We start from the raw sequence: 23,548 nt of genomic DNA, 5'->3' as shown, positions 1-23,548 counted from the left end.
TTCATGACCCAGATGACCATGATGGTGTGATCAGTCACCTAGAGCCAGACATCCTGGAATGTGAAGTCAAATGGGCCTTAGGAAGCATCATTATGAACAAAGCTACTGGAGGTGATGGGATTCCAGTTGAGCTATTTCAAATCCTGAAAGATGATGCTGTGAAATTGCTCCACTCAGTATGCCAGTAGATTTGGAAAATTCAGCTATGGCCACAGGACTGGAAAAGGTCAGTTTTCATTCCAATCCCAGAGTAAGGCAATGCCAAAGAATGTTCAACCTACTGCACAATTGTACTCATCTCACCCACTTGTAAAGTAATGCTCAAAATTCTCCAAGCCAGGCTTCAACAGTATGTGAACCATGAACTTCCATATGTTCAAGCTGGATTTAGAAAGGGCAGAGGAACCAGAGATCAAATTGCCAACATCCGCTGGATCATCGAAAAAACAAGACAGTTCCAGAAAAACATCTACTTTGCTTTACTGACTCTGCCAAAGGCTTTGACTGTGTGGATCACAACAAACTGTGGGAAATTCTGAAAGAGATGGGAATACCAGACTACCTTACCTGCCTCCTGAGAAATCTGTATGCAGGTCAAGAAGTAACAGTTAGAACTGGACATGGAACAACAGACTGGTTCCAAATTGGGGAAAGGAGTATGTCAAGGCTATATATTGTCACCCTGCTTATTTAACTTATTGTACATTATGCAAAATGCTGGACTGGATGAAGCACCAGCTAGAATCAAGATTGCTGGGAGAAGTATCAATAACCTCAGATATGCAGATGATACCACCTATCTGGCAGAAAGCAAAGAAAAACTGAAGAGCCTATTGATCAAAGTGAAAGAGGAGAGTGAAAAATTTGGTTTAAAACTCAACATTCAGGAAAACTAAGATCATGGCATCTGGTGCCATCACTTCATGGTAAGTAGATGGAGAAACAATGGAAACCATGACAGACTTTACTTCTTGGGCTCCAAAATCTCTGCAGATTGTGACTGTAGCCATGAAATTGAAAGATGCTTGCTCCTTGGAAGAAAAGCTATGATCAACATAGACAACATATTAAAAAGCAGAGACATAACTTTGCCAACAAAAGTCCATCTAGTTAAAGCTATGGTTTTTCCAGTAGTCATGTATGGATGTGAGAGTTGAACTATAAAGAAAGCTGAGTGCTGAAGAATTGATGATTTTGAACTGTGGTGTTGGAGAAAACTCTCGAGAGTCTCTTGGACTGCAAGGAGATCAACTCAGTCAATCCTAAAGGAAATCAATCCTGAATATTTATTGGAAGGACTGATGCTGAAACTTTAATACTTTGACCACCTGATGCAAAGAACTGACTCATTTGAAAAGACTCTGAAGCTGGGAAAGATTGAAGGCAGGAGGAGAAGGGGATGACAGAAGATGAGTTGGTTGGATGGCATCACCGACTCAATGGACATGAGTTTGAGTAAGCTCTGGGAGTTGGTGATGGAAACGGAAACCTTGAGTGCTGCAACCCATGGGATCACAAAGAGTAAGACACGACTGAGCGACTGAATTGAACTAAACTGAGCATCCACTAGCAATATATATTAAAAAAAATTTAGATATTTTACACATTTATCAATGTCAATATATTAGAAGATTCACAAAAATTACATTTTAAGAAGAGAATAAAAATAAAACATTACAAATAGAAGCTTTAATATTTACTTTCTGTAGCCTAATGGATTATCCTGCATGCTCTTGAGGGTATACCTACTTTTTTTTTAGATTACTCTTATTGTTGACAACGAATTCTAAACATATATTAAAGAGAGACAGTCAATGTGGGTAGGTGGTACAGTGGAGATGGTACTAGCATTGAGTTCTGGGATCTATGGGGAAATAATCAATCTCAAAAACCCTGGGGTTGAGACTTCAGTCATGAATGTCTCTGTCACACTAGAATGTTTCCTACTGACTTCTATCAGGTTGCTTCTGGGTTGCACTTTTCAGCTTTTTGAAGACCTGACAATCAAAAGGTTTGAATGCTAATGATTACAAGCAGGAAAATTTTGAACAAATGAATACCTGCCCCAGGAGCACAAAAAGGAGAAATACTTAGATTTTATTTCATTCATGTAGCAATCACACAAAACTCATTTAAAAGGCAAACCTTTGAAACTTAATAACATTTTATTTCTTTTTTTTTTTTAACATTTTATTTCAATTCCCAACTAGTTATTAATATAATTTGTGCTGTCAAAATAGCTACAACACATCACTTTATGAAAGCATTTAATTTCCATCCATGAAGAGATCACTTTTCTTCCTACAATAAACTCTTTAGTTGAGCTCCGGTTTAATTACTTTTTAAATAATTTATATAAACTCCTTTACAAAAAAAAATTTGCCACTTCAAATTTATGGTAATATTGAAATTATTCAATTTTTTAAGATGTTCACTCAATGAATAGTATTTACCAGGAAAAATAATAAGCAAATATTAATTCATCCTTTCTTTCAAAGATCTAAGACATGTAATTTAGGCATATACAATCATGTTTTAAAAACTCCTAAACCTAACACACACAAAAATTCCCACATTCTTCGAAAATTAGTTAACAACCAGCAATGGAATAATAATTGAAAGTTTTTGTCTCGACTATTGCATTACCGAATTTCAGGAAGCAAGTTTACAATATACTTTCTGGGCATGGTTTCTCCTGAAATTTTGCAAGATTGTGGCCTTGGTCCTCGACTGTTATGCTAGGACAAGTTATTGGGGAAATGAAAATATGGTTTTTATAAGAGGTAATAACGTCTCTGCGTTATACTAGGGATCTTTGAAAAAGCAATTGTACATATTTGATGCTTTAAAAAAACTTTCTGAAGTTTAACAACAAAGACTGTCAAAAATTGAGTTACTACGCCATTTGGGGGGAATATTTCATCACCAATAGGGGGCTCAGTTTCAATTTATTTATTTATATTACCCTTCTATTTGAGAAAAATTGTGGTGGTCAGAACAGTTTTGAAATGGAATATTTGTGGTCAGAAAATTTTTGAAATGAAAAGTTCAAAATAATAGAAGATTTTGAAGTCAGTTAATAAAATGAGGAAGTAACAATATTTAGGAAAAATTTAATTTGTATTATAGGATGGTGACATAAGAGCCATCATTCACGATAAGGAGAAATTTTAATTTCGATGGCATGTTATAATTTGCAGTGCCTTCTTCCCTTAGTTCATCTTAATTTCATCCAGGAAAGTTTGCTGTAGGAGATATTGCTCACTGTTCACTGAAAAGTAGTTTATTGTTATATTTTGTAAAGATAGGCATTCAAGAGCTGAACCTCACACTGAAGAGTACTGAGACAAACTGGAAACACTGTCCTCTCCGTTGGAGGCCAGTATTGTTTAGACAGACCTGGCATCACAGCCCATTGCCTCCTTTGGCAAGTCAGAAATTTCATGTTCCACATCAGTAAAATGGAAGGAATTATGACCTTCGTCTCATAAAAGCAGTTGTGAGACCCCACAGAATTATTGATATATGCATACCATACTGTGCCTGATATGCAATGCATACAATTAGTAATAATTCTTCAACAAACCTATATCACCATGGAGTGAAAGCAGCCATACTCCTTGATTTAACATTCAGTCCCATCAGGCAGTAACTCCTCTGTTCACCCTGGTCAATTACGAGTTGCTAAACTAGGCCAGGGGTTTCTCTGGTGTCTCAGATGGTAAAGAATCTGCCTATAATGCAGGAGACTCGGGTTCAGTTCTTGGGTTGGGAAGATCTCCTGGAAAAGGGAATGGCTACTCACTCAAGTATTCCTGCCTGGAGAATTCCATGGACAAAGGAGCCTGGCGGGCTACAGTCCAAGGGATCACAAAGAGTCAGATATGACTGAGTAACTAACACACACACACACACACACAGCCAGGTTTCGTGTGTGATCTAGCAATGTAGAAGCTCAAGAGAATAAGCACTTCCAAGCTCTCATCTCAGATTCTGATACAGCATTTGCATCTGATACAGTTTGTACCCACAAATGTGTAGCCTGGCTGAGAACTACTTTATGCCCAAGAGAGGTGGGATTCCAAGCAGGAGTTAATCATAAGCCCTGGGTCAAGTGGAGTAGAGGTCAGGAGGAAGATTTCCAGGAGGTGGGTGTACACTGTGAATGATAAGGCAGTTCCTCTAGGCAATAACATGAATTCAAGATGCAACCCTCTGACAGGTTGGAGCTGCCTGTTCTGGTCAGCACTGAAAGGGTTAAATCCACAGGTGAAAGTCACAGATGAACTTCTGGTCAGCAGAGCTGATAGTCAATTCAGGAGATGATAGGAAGAAAGGAAAAAGGACCAGAATGCAGGAGGCCAGGAGAGCCAAAGTGAAACAATGAAGTTTGAAGTTTTGCCCAGGACCGGTATTACTTAACTTTGTGCATAATTTGTTACTGTACTATAGCAGCTAATAATCATAGATTTCCTTATGAAGTTAAGAGAAAATAATTGCTAAGGAAAGATTTGACAAAAGGGAAAGTTTTTGGTTTTTCTTTTTAATCTTTTGTCAAAGTCTTGAGGTCCTTTAGGAATAACAATAGGAGAAGAAGAAAGAGGATAGTCAGTGCAACTTTCAATCAAAGCAACTTTGTCTTTTGGGAAGAGTTTTAAGCATCCAAATTTTTCTGAAGACTAAGTGTAAATTGGTTTCATGCATTCAGTTATATTCATTGGCACATTGAACATTCTTTCACTTATTCATTCCTTTACTTATGTCTTACGTCATTAGTGATTAGCCATGGTCACAAATGGAAGTATTTCATTTCTATTTAACATTTCTAATCATACGCAGCATAAACAACACAGTGAGCTCATTTCTTCCTTTTCGCAATACACCACAATTTATTTCTCTATGGTCCTTCCATCACCACTAAGTGCTTCCTGTCCAAACTACCTTAGCTTATTGTTCTCCTAACTACATCTTACAGCATCTACCCAAACTACTCTGCTTCTTCTCATCTTTTGGCTAGTCCAGTAAATGCCCCATGCTAAAAAGCAGTTAAGCACTCTTTTTTTCTAAACAAAACTTAAAAGATAGTTTATATCTTCATACTCTTTGGATATCACTGAAGAGACTGTATCCTTCATGTCTCAGACTTCTGTCTCCCTTTATTTTGACTCTTTGCCTCTCTGTACACTATCCCATCATAGTCCCTTTTGATCTGCTTAAGATCCAGGCTTGGTACCCTCTTGGTAAGGCATTATAAGGCAATGATGTCCCACATTCAGACTCTAATGCACAGCTCATAATCTATATTTACTCTATGCTCTGCAGGGAGGGTGGTGATGATTGCGGTAATAATGGCACATTCAAATATCCACATTCTTCTTTTCTTACTCTTCAGTAAAAAGATATGACTTTGAATTTTCAGGGAGCATTTTCTTCTTAAAGACTAGGGTTTTTTTCTTCTTTAAATCTTGTTTTAGTAATAAGTTGCAGTTAAGATATAGGAATAACTGCTGCCAAGATCTTTCCCTGCGGAACTGACAAATCTTCCTTGACTAACAGTTGCTCTTCATTGATGATTCTGAATGTTCTTCTCTTCCACAGATTATGAAAATTGGCTACCACCAATTCTAGGCTAGTCATTTGTTTCCTAAATAAACCCATCGAAGATATCACCTCTCCCACATTTCTTATGCATAGAGGTCATTCCCCTCTTTTACTTTCTGCAGGTATTTGTCATCCCTCAATTGAATCACACCCTTGAGTTCCATGCTCAGGGCAGAGTTCCAGACAACCATTTCAATTTTGCTTAAGGGGTGGTCAAAACCTTTGGTGGCTTTCAGAGGTGATGTGTTTTTTAATGACAAGTCTGTAGAAACAGCACAGGTTCTCCAGGTCTCTAGAATCTTTTTTTTTTTTTTAATTCCTGGCACTTAAACATTTCCCCCTCATGTTTCCCTCCTTATAAATTAATGAGAAAATAAAACAGACATTTTAATGGATTTCTTATGCAATTTTTATATGGCGCATTTAATATATTACGTGCATTTTGCTTTAGGTCTTGAAATTAAAATACACTGGATATAAAGTGAATTGGGGTGTAATTCTTTTTTAATTCAGGGTTTATGTAAGTCGGGTCCAACCTACGTTAGGAGCACCTAAGGAAGCCTATTAAAAATGGAGATTTGTGGGTCTACTCCAGACCCACTGAAGTAAACATTCTGTCAAAAGGTGTTAGGGGACCATTGTGGTGGGGACCATTGATCAAAACCAACTGCCTTGGCCAGGCATGATGATAACCACTCATCTGAGTTGTCGTACAACACGAGGTCCGAATAAGGAACATAGTGCCGTTGCCAAAAACTAACTGGGAAAATTTGGGAGGGGACAGAAGAGGGAGGAGACGACCAACTTCCCAGAATCCTTCATGCTGGAATCCATCTTGGGAGATGCTGAGAGGAAGAACCCTGAGTGAGACTGTGGGTCAAGTAAACGACTGGCCAGAGACAACCTGGAAACTAACCCCATTACCACAAGACCTGAGTCTGTAAGCCATTTTGGCAGAGCAGATCTCCTGGCTTTTCTTACCCTGCTGCTCTCTGCCTGGACACCCCTTCCCAATAAAGTCTCTTGCTTTGTCTTCATGTGTATCTCCTCAGACAATTCATTTCTGAGTGTTGGATAAGAGCCCACTCTTGGGTCCTGCAAGGGGTCCCCTCCTGCAACAAATGGGCCAGTAATATATTTTCTAAGATTATTATATAATATATAAATGATTATATTATATAAATGATACAAGAAATACTATATATATTAGCAATGGTCCCCAAATGATTTTTATAAAAAGTTAAACTTCAGTAGCATTAATGATGTCAAATTCCTAAGGCTAAATATTCACCACTCGTTCACATTTTAGCTATTCAGAAAACAAGGTAGAGAGTTGAGACAGTTGATAAATAACTTTGTAAGAAATATTGAGAAAGTCAAAGAGAATAATTTTTTGCCATGTGGTGTTTAGTTTGAATTATCCACAGAAAGACCTCAGTTCAGAGCATTACCTTTCTTATGTATAAAAATAAGTTAAAGATCAGAGGTTGACAGACTGTCTCATTTACATAAGATACACAATAGAAAAACAGGAAATAGAATGCATGGGGCTGACAGAAATGCTGGGGCTGAACTGGTATTTATTTTGTTTGGCTCTGATTTCAGCAGAGTTAAAGGATGAGCCATGTTCATTAGCATTTATGAGTGACACCCCAAATAACCTCTAGAAATGCTACTAAAACAGTGTGGTTGGGGAGGTGGGGAAGTGACTGGCAGTGCTAATTATGCTTCAATTAACACTAGAAAAATTAACACTAAAAAAAAAACCCAATTTGATCTAAAATTCTGCAAGAATAATAATAATAATAAAATCCCCTAGATGAATATTCTATGGTACACTGACAAGTAGAAACAAACCAGCAAAAAGAATTCTAGGCCTTTCAGATATAAAGAGGAGAGCCACTTCCACTTAACGGGTAATTTTATATGCTTTCAAAGACAAAGACAAGTCAAAGTGAGGTCATAAAGTTGTGGTATATATTTATCATAAAACTTTTCTGGTTCAGCTGGTAAAGAATCCTCCTGCAATGCGGGAGACCTGGGTTTGAACCTTGGGTTGGGAAGATCCCCTGGAGAAGGGAAGGGCTACCCACTCCAGTATTCTGACCTGACAGTCCATGGGGTGACAAAGTGTTAGTCACAAGATAATTACAGGATTCATTCAAAAAGTCAGGAACTTCCCTGGTGGTTCAGTGGTACAGAATCTGCCTACCAATGCAGGCGGCATGGTTCGATCCCTGGTCTGGGAAGATTTCACACGTGGTGAAGCCTGTGCGCTACAACTGCTGAAGTCTATGCACAGGGAGCCTGTGCGTCACAGTAAGAGAAGCCACCAAAATGAGAAGCCTGTGCGCTGCAACCAGAGAGTAGCCCTCGCTCACCGCAACTCGAGAAAAGTCCATGCAGCAAAGAGGACACACTGCAGCCAAAAATAAATAAATAAACAATTAAAAAAAGTCAGAGTGCATTTAGGGCCTAGTTATGGGACAGAAAGTAGAATGAACAGTTTTCCTTTTTTCACGTCAGTGTATTTCAAACTATGTATAACTTCATTTGGAGATGACAGTCAACATGTATATGTGAAGCTCCCTGAGTATGAAGCCGTGTTAGTATCCAACTGTTGTAAGAGATTACCACAAATTTTGTGACTTAAATTTATCACCTTAGTGTTCTGAATGCATGTTCCTCCAGAATCTCTAGGAGTAAAATCTGGTTCCCTACTTAACCCAGCTTCCAGAAGATTTCCAAATGTCTTGGCTCCTAGCCCTGTATCACTCTGACACGCTCTTTCATCTTCACACTTCTTTCTCTAGTTTTGACCTCCCACTTCTAAGGGCCCTTGGGTTTACATTGAGCCCACCAGGATAATCCAGAACATTCTTTCCATGGCAAGAACTTGAGCTGAGTCACGGCTGTACCACCTTGTATAATGTCAGGTCACATGCACAGGTATCAGGGGTTAGGACAAGGACATCTTTGGGAGGCCGCTATTACCACAGAAGCCCAGAGAAAAAAACCACACCAAGAACTGCTCCCTTCTGCATACTCTACATTCTAATATGTGGTGCTTGCTAAGTTCTTGGTCGTGTCTGACTCTTTGTGACCCCATGGACTGTAGCCCGTTAGGTTCCTCTGTCCATGGGATTCTCCAGGCAAGAATACTGGAGTGGATTGCCATGCTCTCCTCCAGGGGATCTTCTCAACCCAGGGATCAAACCCGTGTCTCTCACGTCTCCTGCATTGACAGGTGGGTTCTTAACCACTAGCACCACCTGGGAAGTCCTATTATACAGTTGGGTTTTATTTTTTCTAAACTCGTACAGTACTTATTACCAATGTATCATAGAGGATCTTACTTTCCAGGGTATGTACAGTTGTCCATCAGTATCCACGTGGCAGTGGTTCCAGACCCTACAGATAAGAAAATCTGCAGCTGCTCCAGTTCCTTATACAAAATAGTAGATACAATCCCCTCTCTGTATCCACAGGTTTGGAGTTTGATGAATTGGTTGAATCTGCAGATGCAGAACCCTCAGATATGGAGGGACATTATTAAATATCTACTACAGGGAAAATAGTCTTATAATGTGGCTGCTATAACTTGTAGTGGAACTTTTTCCTTCATCGATTCTAGGTTGTTTGGCTAGTCTAATAATTAAGTTAACCTAAGATGAATGAACAGGAGAAAACCAAGTTTAATTTTGTATGTATGGGAACCCCAAAGTAGTAAGAAGTAACTAAAGCAGCTTCTATACCTTTTAGACTGAGGAGCAATACATTTTTGAGGAATTGACAAAATAGACGGGCTTGGGCTTGGAAGAGCTAATTAACAAAGAAGTAACCAGGTGTGTTTATACAATTTTCTCTGCCCTGAATTCCCTACATATGGTGATAAGGATGTCTCTCTGCTGGTACAAGGTATTTTCATATGAGGGATTTATTTCCTGCTTTCAGGAGGACAAATGAGGGTCAGGATGTCCTTCTTGCCCCTGATATTTCTTTAGTAACTTTAAAGTAGTCTATATGCTGAAGTGGCATATTTTGCTCTCCTTAAGTATAAAACAACATGGAAACTACATCCCCTATGCAAAGAATGTGTAATAAGGAACTAATTATTTACATTATATAGAAAGACATAGAACAAAAACTTTGCTTCTCATATTGCTATATATAAATAAAGTCTGTCCTTTTCCTTTCAGTACAAGTCTGTCTATTAAACATCATTAAGGTATAGTATGTAAGATCTATGAGTTCACAGTGATCAGAGCAAAGTTGCTCGAAGAACAGAACTAAATCAATAAAATAATATTCTGGCTAAATTTTCAAAGTTTAATTATATTAATGATTATATAGAAATTAATATAACAAGAATTTTATTACTATGCTATTTTTGCTTAAGACTAAGAAAATGAAGAATAGCTTTAGCTCCACCATTAGATTAAAATTAAAAGGTGAGGTTTAAAGATCATATTAATAGAAACAATTATTATTATTATTTGAAACAATTATTTGATTTGCTTTTTTGGCTCTGTAGATAGACTCAGTTATTCATTTATCCAGCCAATTAGTCAACATATATTAATTGAATGCATACTGTAGGCTAGACACAGGAGTGGTGGTGCTACAAAGTCAAGTGTATTATGAAGCCTACTTTTTGGCTAAGAGTCAGTGACCTGACAAAATTTAAGTAGAACAGAGCTAAATATTAATTATAATAAAAGTAACCGAAGTGAAACTGATAGTGCTTTTAATAATAAGATCAAATAAAAGACGATGAGAATAGAAAAGGTAAATCTTAATTTTGTATGCTTTATTCTAAACTGGGAAAATGGCTAAAAATACTGAATTGGAATATTATAACCTGATAATATTTAAAAGATTCTTTTTTGATGAATCTTATATTAACTAATACAAGATTAGTTATAAACAGATAAATTAGCAAATATTTAATTATACATACTTCGACTATCATTCATTCAATCTGTAGCTTATTCGGTAAATATTTATTAAGCTTCACTTATATTCCAGGACAGTATCCAAACCAAAAAAGTAAGGACCCTGCTCTCAGGGAGTTTACATTCCAGAGACCTAATACAGTCTGCTTCGACACTCCAAATATTTCAGTACATTTTCGAGGTAAACACTGCTATCAAAGGCAGAACTAAATAAGGGCATGATAGGCTTCGGCCCTGGAATTCTTCTACTCTGGTTGTACTTTTGGGCAAAGGCCATTAGGTATGCAATCTTACACAAGTTATTTAAACAGTGAACTTTGTTTCCGCCTGTGTATAAGTAGAATGGCTATAGATGGGTTCTCCTGGAGATTAAATGAGATACTGTGAGCCGACTACTCAGCAATTATTAGTATACTGCTTTGGCTTGTGGTTTCAAAAAAAATTGTGCCTGCTCATTAGAATCACCTGGGGATCTTTAAAATCATTCCAAAGCTCAGGCCAATTAAACCCAGTCTGAGGGTGGGACATACCAGTCAGCGTTTTTTGAGCTCCCCAGGTGTTTCCGATTTGCAGACAAATTTGGTAACCGCGGCAGTTTGGCTCAATGGTATTTCATATTTGCCCGTCCACCTGTCTTTACCTGAGGTGGCTCCGGGAAGTCTCACGAGCGGAATAAAAGTCAGATAATCGAGATGTACATCTCTCTGGCCCATCCGGTGACTCCCATCCAAATCTCTTTAAGTCTCTTCGAGGGGAGAGGGATGGGAGGGAGCCCTGAGCGCTCCGGCCTGCGCACAGCTGTTAGGTTTAAGGAGACCCGCAGGCGTTTAGGGAGAGCAGACACCTGCGGGGGCTGCTGGGCCTGCCCGAGGAGGCGAGAGCCGGGAAACGCAGCCCTCCCGGGGGCGCTGGGCTCGGGACTGAGGCCGAAGAGGCGCCGAGAGGGAAGACTGGAAGCTAGATCCTCCCCCGGGAACGTGCGGCGGCCAGGCCCGCGCGGCTCGGGTGGGCGCTGACCTTGTGCCCGCTCTGCCCTCGCCCGGCCTCCCGCGCGCGACCCCGGCCGAGGCCCCGAGCGGACCCGGGGCGAGCCGGGCGCGCCGCGCCGCCCGCCTCCATGGAGTCAGGGCCGCCGGGCGGCTCCGGGCCCGCGGAGCCGGGGCCTCGCCTGCGCGGCTGGCGCGGCGCGGACGCGGCGGCCTCGGCCTCCTCGCTGAGCCGCTTCGGGGCCGAAGCCGGGTGTCGCGCGCCGGCTGTGGCGGCCGTGTTGCCGGCGGGGGGGAGCGGGGAGAGGATGGGCGTCCCCACCCCGAAGCAGTTCTGCCCCATCCTGGAGAGGCCGCTCATCAGCTACACCCTGCAGGCCCTGGAGAGGTAAGGCGGCGCCGGGCTCGCCTCGCGGTCCCCGGCCCGCCGCTCCCCGGCCTCCCGCCCAGGGCTGCCCGCGCGCCGCACCCGCTCCTGGGGCTGCGCTCGCGCGGCGCCCGCCCTGGGCGGACTGCGGGGCCGGACTCCCCCGCTCGGTCCCTCCAGCTCGGGGGCCATTCCTGTTAGCCGTTCACGGAAGGGGAGCCCTTTACTGCCCCGGCCGCCGGCCTGTGGAGTCGCCCTCCGGAGTGCCTGGGTTAGGGCTGGGGATGTTTAGTTCTAACTCTGGGCCCTGTGTGTGTGATGTGGGTTTTGGGGTGCAGCTGGAGGGATTGGAAGTGGGGGAGAAGTACAAAGGTCCACGTAGGTGTTGCTGTGGTGGTTAAACTTCCAGAAGCCAACGTGGAATGAGTTAGGTGTGTATTTTAAAAAGTATCAGTTTTAAAGAAAAAGACTTCTGGGAAGGCCTTGTTGAATTAAAAATAAGACTTTTTTCGATTTTTACTTATTTCGATCACTCTTTGCAACCCAATGGACTGTAGCCCACCAGGCTCCTCTGTCCATGGGATTCTCCAGGCAAGAATTAATTACTGGAGTGGGTTGCCGTTTCCTTCCCCAGGGGATCTTCCCCACCCAGGGATTGAACCTGGGTCTCCTGCATTGCAGGCAGAGTTCTTTGCCAACTGAGCCATCAGGGAAGCCCAATTCTATCACAGCAGTAATAAAATCCTAATAGCAATAACAACTAATCAAAACCTCCAGTTTGAAACAGTTAAAGATCATTCTTGGTCCTATTACAGTGCGTGAAGAATTTATGGAATATGATATGTTCGGGTATGTCTCAGGATATCTTTGGGAACCTTGTGTTACAGGGGTGTGTATATATATATATATATATATATAGGAAGCACCCATATATATATGTGTGTGTGTATATATATGTGTTACAGGGGTGTGTATATATATATAGGAAGCACCCATATATATGTGTGTGTGTATATATATATAGGAAGCACCCATATATATATATGTGTGTGTATATATATATGTGTTACAGGGGTGTGTATATATATATAGGAAGCACCCATATATATATATATATACACACACACACACACATACATATATATATACACACACATATATATGGGTGCTTCCTATCCATTTGCTAAATGAAAGCCATTGTATTGGTTAATGAATGGGGTTCCACAGACTGATAATAGTTTTCCTAGAGCATGGTGCTAAAAGATCTGGGCCATTTCATCCCAAAGGGTAAATTATGGAAGTTCTTGTCTTTCGGTCCTGAGGACCAATGTAAAGACAAACCAATGAGGACTTAGAAGGAGATCACCCCTCAAGTTTGGCCCTGAAAGGGATAGGGAAATGTTAAGAAGCATGACTAGTTTGGTTTTCAGGGGAACAGTGCCATGTAAATGTTTATTTCTACTTGTTGACATATCTACCCAAAGCAAGTGAAACTGTATGGCCCCACAAGGGAAACTTGAAAGCAAAAAGTGGTGGAGCAGGGAAGAGAACCACAAACTCTGGAAGAAAGGCAGTCTAGAACTGATACATTTCAACAGGCCCAAGGAAGTGGAGGCACAGCTGTGAGGGAAGCAAGCTGATGGAAGTCATAGAACCTTGGAAAGGCCCAGGAATTAAAAGTACTGTTTAAGACAGGGCAGACAGATAGCAACTGTGTCCAGTTGTAGAGACAACTGGTTGAAACCTTCAGAAGAACAACTAGACTGCCAGATACTGGTCAGAACACCGGAGGCATCACCGGTGGCCAAGTGTGCTCCACGGCCACAGAGAAATTAAGAGCAAGAGTCTTGTTTTCCAATGAGATCCTGAGCACCTAGGGCAGACTCAAGGAAGTACTTTACTTTTCAAACATGCTACACATTGAAGCACCTGTCTTTGGGAAATTGAGAAGTTGGAGGAGACATTGAGAGGTTTGTCCTGTGAACCGTCTGGGACTTCATATTGTTTTTCTGCTTCAGTTGAAATTGGAAAACTACACATCTTTTTTTATAGTCTAGCCACATTTTACTTGTGTGCCGTTGAAATTTCTTAAACTAATGATCAGATTAAATGAGATTTAAAAGCCTCCCTGAACTCACAGAAATCTTAGACATACTGGCGAAAGGCTTTAACTGGTGAGATGGAGGCTCCAAGTCTATCCAAACTAGTTGTGTGTGGGTGTATATTACAATTCGCCTTTATATGTGTGGCAGTATATATGTGTTTATTGTACTGAGATTATAAAGCTTGTTCAGATCTCTGCATTATAGACATTATACTGAAGGGATCAAATGTAAAATAATTTGTAGGTTGTACTCAAAACAAAGGTCTTTCAGAAGTTGATTAAAAACATTTTTAGAAGTTTTAGTTTCATTCTGGCCTTTTAGGGGGAAATAAAATATAAATTGAATCACAGATTGTAACTTAAAGAGAACTTTGATTTTTTTCCTTTTTGTTAATGAGGAACTGAGGTCAAGGGTATTAATCCTTTACATAATGATGACCTGAGTTTGTAAAAAGGAATCACTGTGATAGAAATCATGTGATAGTGGTATTATTGGCAGGGGCATAAAGCTCTGACAATTAAGTTGTGGAATATCTCACAATGGATCAACTGATATCTACATTTTACTGAATTTAAAAAAATATATATTCCCAGGTCTGAAAGAGGAAGTAAAAATTCCCACTAGCAATCTAATTTCTGGCTTCAAATACTTAAAGTTAAATTGGAATAGTTAAATAGAGTCAAATGACAACTACAATGAAGGCAAAAAAGAGAAGCAAACTTTGGCCATATTTATTCAGACTCATGCTGATGGTGGGCTGGGAGAAATTCCTGTGACTGTAGATTTGAACAAAGTTAGGCCCACTCCTCTCTCTCCATAGCTCTTGAGGCTTCCTGAGTTCTTGAGGACATTGCTTAAGATGTTCCTTGATAAGGTTTCATGCGCATCAAAAAACATTATTATAAATGGGCTTCCCATAGAAATCTTTTATAGGAAGAAAATTTGCTCTTGTGTTGATAAAACAGTTTTCCGGACATTGTGAGAGTAGTGTATATCATTGTATATTAATAAGTTGGCATTCAGACTCATGTTTCAGAGCCTTTTTGTTTGGTTAATATGAGTTGGTCTCCATAAGTCTGATAACTCCAGATGAAAAATTTCATTTTGTCAGTTTGTATGTTATGGCAACCATGGGTTTTGTGATTGAGACTAGGTTGGTCTCTTATTACTTGGAAGGTCGATGAAAGTCTGTTTTTAGTAATAGTTTAAGACTCCATGGTGTTTCTCAATGTGTTAACTTCTGGCTTATTTGATCTTCTGAAATTTTCTTCTTTAATATTTTTTGTGTACTTAAAAAAATTGTTCTGTCCCACTGAAATCCCGAAAACCACTACAAACTCTGTTAGTGTAAGAGGATAGAAAGCAATAGCTGTTAATCCAAATGAGCAATATTGATAGCTTTCATTAAGCTGAAAGTAGGAATGGAGTAGGGAACATAGAAATATTTTGAAGACAGGAATTGGCAGTTTTTAATGATTAGTTGTATTAAGGATTCAGAAAAAGATAATTAAGGATGCTTTTGAGTGATTGCTCAGATCCCTAAATTTGACTTAAAATTTTTGTCTGGGTGTTTCATTAATAAAAAAGGTCAAGTCTGAGTCAGGTGAAGGAAGAGGCCTATATCTTAGAAGAAACAGAGTGGGATTGAGTTTTGAAGAGGTTGGGTGATTGGAGATTTGCATTCCCATCGGTCCCCCCGGGGCTCCTGTGAGACAAGAGGGAAGACCAGGACTGGTATTTTGGGCTTTACCACTGGAGGCCTTCATGGGCCACATTAAAGAGACGTGTCAGGGCAGTGTGGAGCCAGCCCCTTCACACCAATCCAGTATTTTACTTCTGAAATATCAGGGTGGATGAGGAGGAGGAGGAAGATGGCCACGGTACAATCCCGGGGCCTGATTTCCATGGTGAGTGTCCGGGCGAGTCACAGCTGCACTCTCCCTTGGGGCCAAGCTTCTGCAGCCTGGTGAGAGCACTTAGGGGTATTAACAGGGGCCTGATTTTTCCATCTGTTTTTAAAAAGCATTGTTTAAATCTGTTTTCAACTCATCTTGCTGAACTGTCTGAGCAGAATCTATCTGTAGTAACACTTACTTTAAAAATATGATACACATATTGATAGAAATATATTTCAATATAATAAATCTTAAAGTATTCTGAGAGAAAATAATATCTGGCATACTGTGTTTTTTCCCTCAAAGTGTCTGTAGGTGTAATGGAACTTGAGGTTAGGTCTGTATTTGCCTATGGAATGTGCTGGGAAGGAAATATTCAGAACTTGATAAAATCCAGCTACAGGGGGTTCAGTGTGGACTTGCCTTCAGCTAAGAAGGTCGGCCAGATCCATTTATTCAGCAAATATTTGTTCACCATGCACTGTGTGAGGTACTTAAGGCCTTTCTTAGTCTCCTGATTCTACATTATTAAATTTTAATACTGTAAAAGGCTTTTAATTCTATAACTAGAAAAGTATGTGAATAAATCCTCTGAAACACAAACAGTACTTATAAGGGCTTGCAAGTGCTGGATGTATGCTTGGTTGCTGAACAAAATAGCATAACAAGCCCATTATCTCTTAAGAGCTGGCTAAAAACATCTTTCTGAACTTGTTCATTGTGACGTATTCTGACAAGATTTTGTTCATGATTTAATGACACATACAACACATTTGAGAGAATTTTATGAACAGTATCTATCCTTATTACCTGCTATATATTCTGTTTTCACTTTTCTATTAATTACTGTTTATGCAAAACTGTTGGGCTAAACTTAGGAAATTGATCTGATGATACTCAAATGGGTTCCAGGTGGGGCCAGTGCTAAAGAATCCATGTGTCAGTGCAGGAGACGCAAGAGATGTGAGTTCGATCCCTGGGTTGGGAAGATACTCTGGCGCAGGAAATGGCAACTCACTCAGTATCCTTGCCTGAAAAATTCCGTTGACAGAGGAGCCTGGTTGGCTACAGTTCATGGAGTCTCAAAGAGCCAGACATGACAGAGCTTGCACTCCTACTCCTAATGGGTCTTGAAATCTGCAGTTTGAGAAACATTTGTTTAAGACATTTTTCTGTTAAGAACCTCATAAAATTGTTTGGAATGATCTAAGGCCACAAGTATATCTGCATAATCTATGTTTTACTTTATTGGACTCCTTTCCATTTGATACTATAGATAGAACATAGGTAATCATTTTATAGCTATTTTAAGGCATTCTACTAAAATTGGGATTTACTTGTGGGTGTTCATTAACTCACAACATATATTTGAATGACAATTGTCAAGTAATGTCCTGTCTTTCTCCCTCTTAATTATTCTGTTTTAACATTTAATCTCGTGACTTTTGATCAAAAAAGCAACATTTCTTTAAACATTGCTTTAAACTTTTTGATAGAGTTAACTATGGAAGGTAAAGGGTGAGTAGGTTAGGGTACAGGTTAAGCTCTTGTAGAAGAAAATCCTGTTCACTGATGCAGCTGAATATGTAATTAAAACTTCTCTATTTAAAAAAGCAAACTTAGTGTGATGTCCTACTAATAAAGTGAAATATATTTGATAACTTTAAAATTTTTCTATAAACTCAAGAGCATATTTTATTCCTAATAGTGTAAGATTCCTCTTATCTACTGGTTCATTTAACAGATATTTCTTGGTATATAGTCTGTGAGGTCAGGAATTCTTTGTTACCAGATCACCAGTATCTAGTTTATTGTCTGGCAAATGACAGATGCTTACTGGATGTTTGCTGAATGACTAAATGAATGAATGAAGAAATACTCAGATTTGCTTAAATCTTAAGAAATAAACTTGACCATTTTTTGACTGCAAATGCAATGGTAATGTTCACAGTAAATGAATTTCTGGGGACATGATGATCCAGACATGATTTTTTTTTCCTCTGATGGATTTTATGACTGCTCAGTGTTAGCGCTTTTACAGACATTAAGAGTGTGAGCTCCCAAGTCAGACAGGGGTATACCCAAGTCCTGTTACTTTCTAGCTGTATCATTGTGGGCAGGTCATTGCCCCATCTGTGAAATGAAGACAATAGTGACTTCATTCAGAGCTGATGTGAATATTAAGTGAACTATTAGAGACACATGCTGCAAATAGTGCATGGCACTTAGTAAACAGTAAATGTATCTTAGCTGCTTTTGCTAGTATTAATATTACTGAAAGCTTAGTATGAACCACACTCTGGGGTATCACCTTTGCTCTCTGTGAGTTGGCAGCTTAATGAAGGAGATGAAAATGAAACAGTATAATGCTTGATAAGACTCCCTCATGATAAGAGCACTCTGGGAGCTGAGAGTGGGGATGCCGCGCCCAGAAGGGCTGTCCAGAAAAGCATTCTGGAGGGGGCCATGTCTGAACTGAAAGCTGAAGAACAGTAGGACTCAGCTGGGCGTGGAGGAATGATGAGGATGGGGGATAATGTTGAGAGGCAGAGGACGCAGCACTGCAAAGACCTGGATGTGAGGGAACGGGGCGGTCAGAGGAGGAGGGTCATGGCTGGGATTAAGTGGTGCGGGGAGAAGCAGGCTGAGATCACGTCTTGATGAGTCCTACTCAAGAGCCAGCAGGGGACGGCCTTAGGTTTACACTTGAGAAGTCTTCTTGAAGTGCCAGGAGTGGATTGTGTTGGGATTGGATGAGAAGGAGGAGACCAGTGAGGAGGCTAGAGCAAAAATGATGGTAAAGAGGGCTGCCTGGGTCACATCTAATGCTGGTGGAGACAAACCCACATCTAGGGGACACTGAGGAACTGTCACTTGCTAAGGACTTGGTTAAGCACAGTATAACTTTAAAAAAAAAACAACCCCAAAACTTGTTTGTTCACTTTTGACTGTACTGGGTCTTTGCTGCCATGTGGGCTTTCTCTAGTTGTGGCCAGCGGGGGCTAGTCTTTATTGCAGTGAGCTGGATTCTCATTGCTGTGCTTCTCGTTGCAGAGCACAGGCGCTAGGGCACACAGGCGCAGTAGTTGTGGTGCTTGGGCTTCATTTCCTTGTGGCGTATGAAATCTTCCCAGACCAGGGACTGAAACTGTGTCCCGTGCATTGCAAGGTAGATTCTTATCCACTGCACCACCAGGGAAGTCAACAGTGTAAGAGTTAAACCAGGTAAGTAGGATGGAAGTTCTGACAGTTGCTGAGTTTGCAGCGATAGGTTTGGGGATAGATGGATTACAAGACAAAGAGCAACCCATGCTTGTGTGCTTGCTGAGTTGCTTCAGTCATGTCTAACTCTTTGTGACCTTACGGACCATAGTCCGCCAGTCTCCTCTGTCTATGGAATTCTCCAGACGAGAATACTGGAGTGGGTTGCCATGCCCTCCTCCAGGGGATCTTTCCGACCCAGGGATCGAACCCGAGTCTCCTGCAGCTCCTGCATTGCAGGTGGATTGTTTACTGCTGAGCCACTGGCGAAGCCCAGATCAGCTCAACTCATAATTAGTCACCTTCCACAATCCTCCTTATTGCCTACACAGATAACTGCATATCTTCTGGTCTGTATTCTGTGACTGTTGTTGCTTTGCTTTGTTTGTGATTACAGTTTCCACAGGGTGCCTGACAAATCATTGGTAGTCCCAGCCATCCTTGGAGCTTTGACAGTGATGGTATGTGACAGCGTTAGTCGCTCAGTTGTGTCCGACTCTGTGACCCCATGGACTGTAGCCTGCCAGGCTCCTCTGTCCATGGGATTTCCCAGGCAAAAATACTGGAGTGGGTTGCCATGCCCTCCTCCAAGGGATCTTCCCAACCCAGGGATGGAACCCAGGTCTCTTGCATTGCAGGCAGATTCTTTACCATCTGATCTACCAGGGAAGCCCCTTGGAGCCCTTGGAATCTAGAAGTCAGAATAAAGAGTCACATTCATCAAAATGAGCAAAAAGCGACATTGCCCAGGAAAGGCACTTTCATTGCTTTTCATTCTCTCTTCAGCTTGATGAGGAGAGGTTTCTGTGTTTCATAATCCTTGGAACTGTGCTTTATTGTAAGATCCTGGTAGATGTGTCAGACCAAAATTGTTTATTGAGTACCAAATAATTAGCAAGTGCCTTCTAGGTGCAAAGCAATGGACAAAACTCACATTGTCCTTGCTGTCATGGAGCCTACATTCTAGAAGATAGAATGCTGTATTTTGATGAAAAGTGGTAAAATTTTTTTTCAAGTTGTTTTTGGCATCAGATGGCAGTATAGGAAAATAAAGATATTTGTATATCAGCTCCTTCTGATGTTTCTTTCCCATGTGAGACAGTGTGAGGATTATGTGAGTTAAAAGGTGACTAATGCTTAAGACTTGGTAAGTTAATCGATGTTAGCTATTTCATGTTACATGATAAATGGTTTATTTTGCCCATCTTTCTTACTGACTCAGGAGGGTTATTACCACTAAATCAGGAAGATTACTATTACTACCTCTCATTCACAAGCTCCATCTGATAGCCAGGCTACCATTATTGTCTTGCATCAGACTTCAGCAGCAGCCTCTATTCAGATGGACTTCAACCTAGTCTATCTGCATCCTTTATCTACCGAATCTATTCTCCATCTTGCAGCCAGAGTAAAGTTTATGCTCTTAAATTAGTAGCTGCTGTTGCTCCTATAAACATTTCCATGAACTAAATGGCTTAAAGTAATATTAAATACATTCTTAACCTTTTGGATGTCAGAGGTCAAAAAATCGGTTTCATAAGGCTAAAATAAAGATATTAGCAGCGCTAGGCTCTTTTTTGGAGTCTTTTAGGTGCAGTCTGTTTACTTGCTAGGTGGCCAGTCCATTTGCTCTCTCAGATTCTAGGACTTCTTTTTGTTGCCTAGTTGCTAAGTAGTGTCTGACTCTTTGTGACCCCATGGACTGTAGCCTGCTAGGTACCTCTGTCCAAAGGATTCTCCAGGCAAGAATACTGGAGTGGGTTGTCATTCCCTTCTCCAGGGCATCTTCCTGACCCAGGGATGGAAGCTGCATCTTCTGCATTGGTAGGTGGATTCTTTACCACTGAGCCCCAGGGAGGCCCCGCTGGGACCTATGATCCTGTGTCAGAATGACCGATCCTTCTGTTCTCACGCTTTGTCCCTCAGCCCTTTGCCTTTCTTCCTCTGTTCCATTCTTGTGGTTTTATTGGACCCACCCAAATAGCCCTGATGGGTCTCTCCAACTCAGGATCCTTAACTTACATATGCCAAGTTCCTTTGTTCGGTAATGTTACATAGTCTCGATTTTGGGAGTTAGGTGATAGATGTCATTCGGGGGTTATTATTTTGACTACCACAATTTCCATTTTGTCATTGAACAGTGCTTAGAACACTGGGTGGAGTGACTATTAATTTGGGTATAAATGTCCTGCATAAAGCTTTTCTATGCATTCCCGTTACTCTTTTTTTTTTTTAAGATTTTTTGATGTGGACCATCTTTTTCAAGTCCTCTATTGACTTTGTTACAACATTGCTTCTGTTTCATGTTGTGGTTTTTCGTCCGCAAGGCATGTGGGATCATAGTTCCCTAACCAGGGATCGAACCTGCACCCCCTGCATTGGAAGGTGGAACCTTAACCACTGGACCTCCAGGGAGGTCACCCTATCACTTTTTCAGATTGAAGACCAGCACCCCTCACATGGCCTTGGAGGACTCCGTGGAGTAGGCCAGCCCGTCACTTGCCTGGACCTTTTCATGGGTATTTCCTCTTAGCTCCTCAGGACCTTGCCTTGGCCTGTGCTTAAACCATCCCCCTCATTCTGCTCTCAAATCCTTTTGTCTGTTTTCCTGCCTCTGTCCACTTGAGGAGAAAACTCTGCTTCCTTAGGGAGTATCATCCTGGGCTTCTCTATGCTGGTCAAAATGGGAATGCATGTGGTCTTGAAGTCTGGAGCTCCCCTTGACAGCACTTGACGGCAGCTTAGCAGTTGTTGGTATTCTTTATGTCCTCTGTAAGCCCTGTGAAAGCAGTAACTATTTCCATTGAGTACTCAGGCCGATCATTTATTCAGTGCTCAACAAATATTTGTTGGGGGATGGACTTAAAATGAAAGGGGAGAGTTAGGGTTAGGGTAGGGTTAGGGGTAGGGGTAGGGGTAGGGGTAGGGTTAGGGTAGGGTTAGGGTTAGGGTAGGGTTAGGGTTAGGGTTAGGGTTAGGGTAGGGTTAGGGTTAGGGTTAGGGTAGGGTTAGGGTAGGGTTAGGGTTAGGGTTAGGGTAGGGTTAGGTTAGGGTAGGGTTAGGGTTAGGGTTTAGGGTTAGGGTAGGGTTAGGGTTAGGGTTTAGGGTTTAGGGTTTAGGGTTAGGGTTAGGGTAGGGTTAGGGTTAGGGTTTAGGGTTTAGGGTTAGGGTTAGGGTAGGGTTAGGGTTAGGGTAGGGTTAGGGTAGGTTTAGGGTTAGGGTTAGGGTAGGGTTAGGGTTAGGGTTAGGGTAGGGTTAGGGTTAGGGTAGGGTTAGGGTTAGGGGCCTGTGATGTTTCGGTTGTGTTCGCAGTGCAGTGTTCTAGCCACACGCAGAAGGGAGTTCTGGGTTTCTGGGTGGGTTTGTTCACTAGCAGAAGGCAGGAGATGGTGAATTATTGAGCAAAGCCACCCAGCATTTTTCATTGTTCAATAGTTAATTTCATTATTCAGTCATTTTGAGACCCTTCTTCCATCTCTTTAAAAGTGAGTATAAGACTTAACTGTCTAGCATGAACATGTAGGATCTCACAGGCAACGAATGCCTTTAAATTTTAAAGTGACCCTTAATCAGAGTTGATAACATGGGCCGGAGGCAGTTTTCCTGGCTTGGGCCTGTCCGCTGTGGAACTCTGAGTGTGTGATGATGTTTGCCTCTGTTAGCCCTGGTGTTCCAGAGATGTCTGCCCAGCCCCACTGCAGCCACGGCCTCTCAGCGCCGTGGACGGATAGCATCTGTGTGTCACTCGGTCTTGAAGAAAGTGTTGTAGAACAGAAAAAAATTGGTCTGTTTTGTATCTAACTCAACAGATGAATTCCTTTAATTTTATGTTTCCTTAATATATGTTTTCTGTTTTATTTAAGCCTGATTTATACTTACACAAATTTAATTAGCTGAGTTTCCCTATTTAAGCTAAAATATTTCACCTTGATGTAAGCCAAGTTTAGTTCAGTTATCCAACTTTGTTGCTGACTCGATGGACTTCTGAAAGAGACAGAACTTCTAAAAGCCAAAAGTGCTTTGAATTGTTCCTATGCAAAGAAGAGAATTATTTGGAGGAAGAAGAGCAACCTAAAAGCATAGTCTTACATTTTTTTCTTTCAATCTACTGATGTATATTCTAATTATTCAATTTTACCCTAAGAAATGCATGATATGTATATCTTATCTTTGTTTTACAATAAAGGTACATCTATGTTCCATCACAAAGGTACTTTCACACTATGTATTGAAAAACACTACTTATATTTATGTGTTTCTATCTACAGTATGAAAAATTCAAATTCTTAACCCCTTTACTAGGCCTGATTAAAATGCATAAAGTTGACTTAGTTAATAACTTTGAATTTTTAATGTCCTTATGAACATGTATTTGTGC

At 40.9% G+C, this 23,548-nt stretch overlaps 2 protein-coding genes across 3 annotated transcripts in view; one reads left to right on the top strand and one right to left on the bottom strand.

Moving 5' to 3' along the window:
- Positions 1-11,309, bottom strand: part of LRRC72 (leucine rich repeat containing 72) — a 144,536-nt gene extending 133,227 nt beyond the window's left edge. The window contains exon 1 of the mRNA XM_043872973.1: positions 11,197-11,309. The gene's annotated coding sequence lies outside the window, so the exon portion shown is untranslated. The remainder of the gene's footprint in view (positions 1-11,196) is intronic.
- A 20-nt stretch (positions 11,310-11,329) lies between these two features.
- CRPPA (CDP-L-ribitol pyrophosphorylase A) overlaps positions 11,330-23,548 on the top strand; it is a 435,402-nt gene continuing 423,183 nt past the window's right edge. For both annotated transcript variants that reach the window (XM_043872970.1, XM_043872969.1), the window contains exon 1: positions 11,330-11,930. In XM_043872970.1, the coding sequence (XP_043728905.1) occupies positions 11,674-11,930 (257 nt within the window). In that variant the 5' untranslated portion in view covers positions 11,330-11,673. The remainder of the gene's footprint in view (positions 11,931-23,548) is intronic.

This window comes from Cervus elaphus, chromosome 18, assembly GCF_910594005.1.
Source record: "Cervus elaphus chromosome 18, mCerEla1.1, whole genome shotgun sequence".
In the NCBI taxonomy this organism is placed as follows: Eukaryota; Metazoa; Chordata; class Mammalia; order Artiodactyla; family Cervidae; genus Cervus; species Cervus elaphus.
The sequence above is the reverse complement of the archived record's forward strand: the minus strand, read 5'-3'. Positions and strand labels throughout refer to the sequence as shown.